The sequence below is a fragment of the Labrus bergylta genome, chromosome 3 (genome assembly GCF_963930695.1).
Source record: "Labrus bergylta chromosome 3, fLabBer1.1, whole genome shotgun sequence".
Classification (NCBI taxonomy): Eukaryota; Metazoa; Chordata; class Actinopteri; order Labriformes; family Labridae; genus Labrus; species Labrus bergylta.
The window spans coordinates 7,144,032-7,153,009 of NC_089197.1; the positions used below are offsets into that span (position 1 = coordinate 7,144,032).

Below are 8,978 nucleotides of genomic sequence, written 5' to 3' on the forward strand. Positions count from 1 at the left end.
GTCATGTTTGTATTTCATTATCAGATTCACCTGTCTGTCTTTCCTCTTGAAGTAGTCCTGGAGTTTCTGATCCATTTTTCTTTTTTGTTCTTTCATTTTGTCAGAGACCTCTGACTTTTTTGTTTTGACCATTTCATTCAAATGATGAAGCTCAGGCTCATTGTCAGCATTTAGGATTTCCATTTCAGTTTCTGTTTTCCAGCGGGAAACCTCTTTTCTGAACTCCCATTCCCACTGATTGAACTCTTTGCAAAGGTTGTCATAGGCAAGAGCCACAAGAGTGTTTCTGAAACTAAAGATGAAGTTCTCAAACTTAACAGCTCTCCAAAGACTTCTGATCCACTCCAGAAACTCTGGGATCTGTGACACATGATCACTTTTGTCTCTTTTTACCGTTTCCAGAAGATTTCTCTTGAAATCTGCCACAGCTTACACTGTAACCTGTGTTCACTGGTGCCATTGGTGGGGTGCCATGCCACAGTCCTGGGATATTCCAGTTATTCTTTTCCAAGTCATAGTCCAGCACATCTGTGAATAACTGTATGGAAGGAGGTGTTTTTCCATTTCTGCTGCGATTTTGGTCATTTCATTGAGTTGGTCCAAGAGATGTTTTCGCTCTGTTGTGTTCTTTGCATGGGCAGAAACTCCAGCAACATCTGGTGCACAAAATGACAAACTGGCTTTTTCCCAATTTGCTTCATCCTTAAGAACGCGTGAGTCGCAATTTGAAGAAAATCCTTCATTTCAGTGAAGTTCTCCATTGCAACATTGATAATGGTGACATCACTTAAACCAATGACAAAGGTTGCCAGCTGGTTGTCATGCTCACAACTGTCCTCTAGTTGTGCCAAACAAGGTGACCTAAGACCCTCTGTGTCAATGAGAACTATAAAGTCATAGTTCAACTCACTTTGCATGTCATCACCTACTCTGAGAAAGAGCATGTAGGCTCCTCTTGTGCATCTGCCACTGCTGACAGGAAACTGCACACCAAACATGGTGTTGAGGAGTGTTGACTTCCCTGTACTTTGAACACCCAACACAGTCAGCACCAACAGTCTGCTCTTCTCTCCAACCTTGTTGTGAAGCTCCATTAGCACATTCGTCATCCACCTCTGTGGGATGTTAGACGCATCTCCATCGAGAAGCTCTAAAGGATATCCATCCAACAGCATTTCAGCAGCCAAACCAGGGAGTCGAGATAATTTTATCATCAGTGTGTCGTGACTGGGAGGAAAACTCATAGATTAGTCCCATCTCTCTCATGTAATGCTCTATTCCCAAAGAGCTTTCCAGCAAAACCTGATCCAGTTCTGCAATCTCCTTCACGTCTTTCTCCTTTTTGTTGCATTCGTCTGTCAATTTGTGACGTAAGGATGGTTTCATTGCAGGCTGCAAATGTGCATTCAGTTTAAGTTTCATCCACTTCAGGAAAAAATCTCTTTTCACTTTGTCCTGTTCAGATGATTGTTCAATGAAACTATTCATAGCTTTGGATAGTTTTTGTTTGCCAAGCTCCTTGATGATCTCTTGTTTTTCTTTTTCTAGTTCAGATTTATAGTCTTCCAGTCTAAGATCACTGCAATTTTTTAACCTACATTCTTCCATTTCCAACTGTGATAACTTTTTCCAGTTAACTCCTTGTAAAGGAAGTGTTTTGTTCTTGTACTCTGATATAGGTCGCACACCAATTCCTTTTGTAATCTCCTCAGCCACCTTCTTTTGGTGTTCACTTGTACATTCATCCTGAGACAGACCAAGTTCAACTGCCTTGTCAAGCATGTTTTCGATTTCATTGTATTTGTCATGGATTTTTGATGGTTACACAAAGTTTCTCTGAAAACTCAATCAGATTTACATGTGGGTCTTTGATTTTCACACTGCTCTGTGGTAATTCTAATTTTTTGATTGTGGTATTGACAGTCATCATGTCCTCTCTGGCATTCTCAGCCTTGCGGTTCACAACCAAGTACAGTTTAGATCTCACATCTTGAAGAGATGTCAGAATCTTGTGCTCGTTTTCTTCAACTTTGTCCAGGAATACAAAGGTAGCAGTCGACACTTGAAAAAGAAAACTGAATTGTGTAAGTGACCGACCAATGTCTCCTCTCAGATTGGCGACAGCAATTGGTTTTGGAAATGTGTCAAGATTTTCTCTGCCACATGGAAGGTACCAGCAGACCTCTACCAAGCCATTTGAAATCTTCCTTTCATGGGCTCCTCCTTTCATATCTCTGTGTACGAACATGTTGTTGGTGTTGTACTGGCCAAGGCTGAGAATATGATTCAAACACTGGGACTTGGATAAAGTGCAGTTTTTAAGCCTCACAAAGGAGAAGAAGGGTAGTTCTGTCTGGACTATGTTGTCTTCAACAAACCCTTTTGAACTTGACATTTCATGTGGACACCACTCTTTGACAATGTCTCTCAGAGCCCAGACCATCAAGGTACACTGACTATTGTTGCTATGGGGTAAAACTAGTGGGACAGAAAACTGGCACATCGACATTTTGAGGGCCATTTCTTGTTGCAAGAAGCTGTCAGCACAAAGAAAGAGTGCTACTATGAGGTCAAGAAGGTTCACCTTATTGTCTGCAGAGTCCTCTGCAGTATAAAGGTCTAAGACATCAGTGTTTTCCTCCTCCTCATCATCTTTGTTTGATAATTGTGTACAGTTCCTGCATTCTGCACTGATTTTAAATAGTTCCTGAGAAAACACCATGGTATATCCTCCACTGATGAAACATCTTCATCATACACACTGTTTCTGTTGATCTCCAAGAGAGACCGAAGAGTGAGCTTGTTGGATAAAATCTCTCCAGTCCAAGTTGTGAGAGAAAGTTTAAAAGGACTGTCAAAGAGAAAGAGAACAGGTTTACAACATTAGGTCTCTATTTCATATTGATTGTTGAATATATCTTTTAAATCTATCTAAAAAAACGGGTAGCTTTGGCAGTTATGCAAGTCATATCCAGAGATGGGAACGAGTCACTTAATACAAGTCTCAAGTCTTTTACAAGTCAAAGTCAAGTCTATAACTGTAATATACAGTAATTGTAAATGTACAACTGTACTATATAATTTCACTGGGTCCCAACCAGAGATGCATTGATTCAATATCTTTGTCCAATTCCAATTTTTACCTGGGCTAACCTGCCGATATCGATTTTTGGAAAATCCTGATTTTATTTTTTTAAGCACTGAAATAAAAAGAACTGACTGTTATGTTAATGTTTGTATCGAACATTTTTAAAAACTACAAAAGATTACAATAACTATCTCTGATTCTCATTTAAACTGCTCTAAACATTTTGAGTGTCAAACCCTTTATTCTTAGTTATTTTTAAAGATTTGTTTATGAGAAAAACGTAAACTTTACAAGCAAATCCTTTGTCAATATAAATATAAAGAACACACAAATCCCCTCCCCCCCGAAACAAATGAAACAAATTCCCCACCTGTCCTCCCATGTCCCACCCTTCTCCCAGTATGGCTCTGTATTTTCTCTATGTTCAGACCCCAGATTTTATTAAAGTTTTTCAGGTTTTCTCCTTAAATTATACAATATTTTTTAAATTAATTTATCATATTTTTTCAGGAGTGCAATAGGACAGCAGTTCATTTATCCAATGTCTTGTTGCTGCTGGGTTTTCAGATTTCGGTAACACTTTATAATAACCATCATCTATAAAGGGTAAATAAGGGTAAATAGATCGTAAATTAACCATGAGTTAATAGTTATTTACTGTTAACAAACAATGAAATGATAGTTAATAATGTTTGCTAATGATTTGTAATGCTTTAATTTATGTTATGTTAACAGTTTATTGATGCACATATTATAACATTTCATACACTTTATAAAGTGTTTGTTAATGATGACCAAATGATTTATAAACCTTTAAGAGATGGTTTATAAAACATCTATAAACATTACAGAGATACATGGACCAGATATTTGTTCATGGTTTGTAAATATTTTACAAAGCGTCTATCAACATTATTTGGATGGTTATTATAAAGTTGGAACTGAAGATTATAATCCCTTACTATAACTATCCTCTTACCTGAGATGCATTGTTGTGTTGTCACATTTTACATTGTTTTTGTTGGATGTAAAATGCCTTATGGGGCTTGAATGGTTTATGGATTACAAAACTAAAGGCTGAATGAATAATGAACATGTAGAAGTATTGTAAATAGATTGTACCTGTTGGATCTTCTTTGTTCAGAAAAGACATGGTCACGCTTTCCTTTAACCTTCCTGTGCTTTCAAACCTGGAGGCAACATCAAATACCATCTGTTTAGTTTCACAGAACTTCGAAAGACCCCCCCCCCCCCCCCCCCCCCCATCATGGACATATTACTAGGCTACATGTTTACAATCAGATAGGCAAACTCATATGCAACAAGAAATGTAGTCATATCCAACAATTAAGAGTAGTTTGAGGGAAGAGTGGCATTTAAATTTGCCAGAGGCCACCAAATCTGGGCTTTTACGGCCCCACCAGGGGCCCCTGCAGCTTGGGCCTCACGTGACCGCAGATGGATAGAAAATGTATTTGCAGCTAAATCTCAGTGCAGGCTCTCAGTGGAAAGAATACAGTGCTTAATTAGAGCTAAATGTGCCATGGATATTATGGAAGCGATTAGTGATCAGAATTCATCAGTGTTCAAATGAACTCAAATGACAAAGCTAATTTGAAAATTAAAATCCATTAACAGAAATGCTTTTTAATTTTCAGAATATGAGTGTATTATTTGACTCCCTAAATGAAATGATGACTATTTTATCTAATTTGAATTTTAGTTTTCAACTTCAAAAATGCACTTTCTTTGACTAAATTAAAATGAAGAAAATTACATTTGCTTTTTTAATTTAAAAAAAGCAAATGTAATTTATATCATAATTCAAATGAAAAAGCTAATTTTAAAATGAAAATACAGTAACAGAAACACGTTTTAATTTTCAGAATATAGGTGCTTTATTTGATCTATATTTAAAATGAATATTCAGTCATCCAGTTTGCATTATACTTTTGCTCTCTATGTATGCATATTGTATGACATCATTCAAATGAAAACGAAAAGGTCTTTGGCTTTTCGTTTTCAAGCTTGCCGTGCTAAAAAGTTATCATAATTCAAATAATATGGCAAAGTGAACGGCGCAGGAAAGTGACGTCAGACTTCAGCGTAGGCACGGAGCGTTATGTATGAAGGGAGGGAATGACGCTCAGCATGTATTGAACAATGTGCCCGAATTACACAACAATAAGATTGGGTAAGGGTCCCAAACTTCATGTCCAGTCTGAAGTCTTAGAGGGGCAAGTCAAAGTCGAGTCTCAAGTCATATTTGTGTGTGAGGAACTATGTTCCTCCCTTGTCTCTCGTGGTCATTGTAGTCAAACACGACTTCTACCCGAAGTGGACAGTAGTGGCGACCAGCGGCAGGATGCAATCTCCAAACATTTTTGTTTGGAGATTGTGTGATGATAGTGTGTGATGCTACCTGAATTCAGGAAGGATTTTAAAACCCTGCAGTTTGAGCCAGGCTTTAGAGCCATATCAGGACTGATGCTGTTAATGCAAATTCAAAACATTTGCATCTGCTGCTTTAGCTTTGCATGGATGATTCAAATGTATGCTTTATTATAAAGCAAACTCAGAATACTTGGTCTTTGTCATCACTGCTACAGCTGCAAGAGTCTTCTAATGTTCCAATAACTTTTTGTGACCAAAGTTTTCTTTAAATATTATTTTTTAAATTCTTTTCACAGTGACTTCAAGTTGGATCAATTTAGAAATTTGCTTGCTGATGCCATGACTGAGTTTCCCCTTCCTAAACACTTTTTCCTGAGATGCATAATTTATCTTTAACATGTTTTTATTCTTAGAGGTAATTTGTAGTATGTGGCTTGAATTGCTCATAGACAGTTCATGAATTACAAAACTAAAGGCTGAATGAATGATAGAACATGTAAAAGTATTGTAAAGGGATTGTACCTGTTGGATCTTCTTCTTTGTTACGTGAAGACATGGTGACATGGCCGCACTTTTCAATTAGCCTTCCTGTGCTTTCAAACCTGGAGGAAACATCAAATACCATCTGTTTAGTTTTACAGAACCACACATTGGGTTCTGGAGCTTCACTGCAGATCAGCTTCAAACTATTTCAACAAATCAAGCAAACACTGTACGCAACTGACTGGATATATTTAGGTTATATTTACTTGTAATATGAAACATGAGATTGTACACAAAGTCTATTGATTGAGAAAATATATGTTGTCCAAGGGCAAGTGTTTGTAATTCAACTTTGAAGCTAGGTTCAAACTTTTGACTCTGTGAAAGGTGATAGGCGTTTACGTCACACACACAAACACACACACACACACACACACAAATTCTTGTCATGTACAGCCTTTTGTTCTCAAGAATTTGGACTCTGTCCAAGCATTAGACCCATTTTAGCATTGGAAGAAGCGTAACATTTAAAGGTCACATATAATACTCCCTTTCAACCAGTTTCAATAAGTCTCAGAGCTCCTCAAAACATGTCTGTGAAGTTTCTTGTTCTAAATCCACTCTGATCCTGTATTTGATCATGCCTATAAACCCCTCTATTTCAGCCCTGCTCAGAACAGGCTGTTTCTGTGTCTGTACCTTTAAATGTAAATGAGCTGTGTCTGACCACGCCCCCTCTCTGGAAGGGTGTCTCGGTCTTTCTCGCTCCATGTCCTATTGTTTATGGTGAGAGGGCAGACTCAGAGGGCAGAACAAACACCTAGCTGTGGGAGTGTCACCCACCTGGGGGAGGGGTTTTAAGCTGTAATTAAGCTCAATTATTAAAGCTGGGATATTCTTACTAATGAAAGAGTGCATATCTGATGAACTATTTTGTGGTTATTTATTGAATATTTCAAACTGAAATCAAATCATCGCTTTAGATGAAAACGACACATTTTAGTTTTGAAGTAGAAATGAATTTCTCTAAAACAGTAGAAAATAAATAACTTGCATTTCTTGAAAACAGTTTTTCCACAGTGTTTACATTTGACTCTTTTTATTCAGTGTCGTCTTCCCTAAAGACAAAATGTGTACAAACGACGGACATTGCTTCCATGTCACGGATTGGATGTGTCGTTACGTGACCCTGCCCTGAAAATAATCAAAATAATCAACATGGGCAAGATTACATCGATGAGAGGTTCTGAATGTCGGTTTGGTTAATTTTCAATTAATTGCCCAGCCCCACTATATGCCCTGAATCTGCATTATTTCATTTTTGGGAATATTGTTTATTTGATGTCCCTTTTTTTAAATTTACCCTCAAACAAGCAATCAAACTCCATTTGCAAAATGTTTCACTCTCAGAGGATGATTTCCTGTTTCTGGTTTTAATCCAGCCTTCCTGTGTTCAGTATTTTTTTTACATAAAAATAACTGTATTTTCTCTTTCTGTAAAACATTTCAAGTATCTAATGACTCATCATACGCTCTTCTATGCAATATTTAAAGCCCCAGTAAAATTAATTTAACCCATCAAGAAAGAAAAAAGATCACCTGATCTATGTTTTTACTGCAAAATATATTTCTAGTCAAACTCAATCAAACAGTTGTTTTAGATATGTTGAAGTAGCTTTAATATGCAGCCAAGCCTGTGACAAGTTTAAAACAAACCATATCAGCATGTCTAAGATTATTTCAGTCTTTCACTGAGAAAAAGTATGACAAATGAAATATAATCTTTGTGTACTTTCTATTGACTCCCTTTTACAGTGAGAAACGATCCCACTGAAGTGAAAGATAGTACATTTTTATCTCTAAAAGTATTTAATGGAATCACAAACATCATTATTCAACCAAACAAACATTTAAACGAGGTCTTGCATCTCTTTGTTTTAACCCCTACAGTCTGTCTGATTGTATGATTCCACCTTTGTCCTCTTAAAGTCTGAGTTTATTTTTCACATTTTCTTTAGATATTTTTTAAACAGTTCCCTTGTTCCCATTTTTCTACAATTTCTCAGAAAAATAAAGACACGACTTCACATGAAACAAAATCCTTAACAATAATTCTATTTCTATAATCGAATTTGTCCAAATTCCAAGTGAAAGTTTACCTGTAGGCTCTGGTTCATGTGTCTTCAGTGTCAGCCTGTTCAGACTTTTCCCATGGCTCTCTGGTTCTTTTAAACTAAAGATAAAAAACATTTATATGTTTGCAGGTCACTTGAAAACAATTAAATCCCATCAATGAACACACACACACACACACACACACCGTATCCTCAGTCTGTCACTAAGTAAGAACAGTTAGTCACATTGTTATCACTTGATCAGCTAAAGTTAATTTTGATATATTAGGAAGAAGATTCATGCAGAAAAGTTTACAGATTTACAGTTTACAAAATGGTTCCAGACTCACCAGACATCAGTCGTCACAACAGTCTGAAGCTGTCTGTGTCACCTGTCGTTTTTATACTGCATACGAAAGCATTTGATTCACCTGTCTAACAGGTTAATGTTTTTGTTTACTCTAAGAGTTTCCACATTATTTACAAGCCAATCCCTCAACTGGAATGTAAACAGTTACTTTACCTAGCTGAGGTTTGACCCCTTAATTCCTACTTTATATTTCCATACATGTTAGTCAGACAACGAGATGTGTCACAATAACGATGTGACTACCCTTCTGCCTGACTACTGGATTTAAATGTCTCTTTTCTGTGTGTGTGTGTGTGTGTGTGTGTGTGTGTGTGTGTGTGTGTGTGTGTGTGTGTGTGTGTGTGTGTGTGTGTGTGTGTGTCTGTGTTTGTTGTTGTTGCAGGGGCACTGAGACAGTCAACAAGTCTTGCACATTATCTTGAGTTTCCTTATCTTTCAGGTGTGATTAGATTACATTTTTTTTAAATTCTTAACTTGCGTCACACTTGTCCATCAATGATTCGAATGGAATTAGTTTGCTGTTATATGA

At 37.0% G+C, this 8,978-nt stretch overlaps 2 protein-coding genes across 2 annotated transcripts; both read right to left on the minus strand.

Annotated features, from left to right (window-relative positions):
* Positions 1-6: 6 nt before the first annotated feature.
* LOC136178616 (interferon-induced very large GTPase 1-like) lies at positions 7-1,782 on the minus strand (the record flags this gene model as incomplete). The annotated part of the gene is given in 5 exon segments (XM_065953251.1): positions 7-429; positions 431-535; positions 538-656; positions 659-1,229; positions 1,231-1,782. Coding segments are annotated over 5 exon segments (1,770 nt in total), but the record flags the coding sequence as incomplete, so codon positions are not given.
* Positions 1,783-1,804: 22 nt separating this feature from the next.
* Positions 1,805-8,203, minus strand: LOC136178568 (up-regulator of cell proliferation-like). The gene is given in 5 exon segments (XM_065952574.1): positions 1,805-2,706; positions 2,709-2,807; positions 2,810-2,851; positions 6,005-6,084; positions 8,125-8,203. Coding segments are annotated over 4 exon segments (1,077 nt in total). The 5' UTR covers positions 6,039-6,084; positions 8,125-8,203.
* Positions 8,204-8,978: the final 775 nt, after the last annotated feature.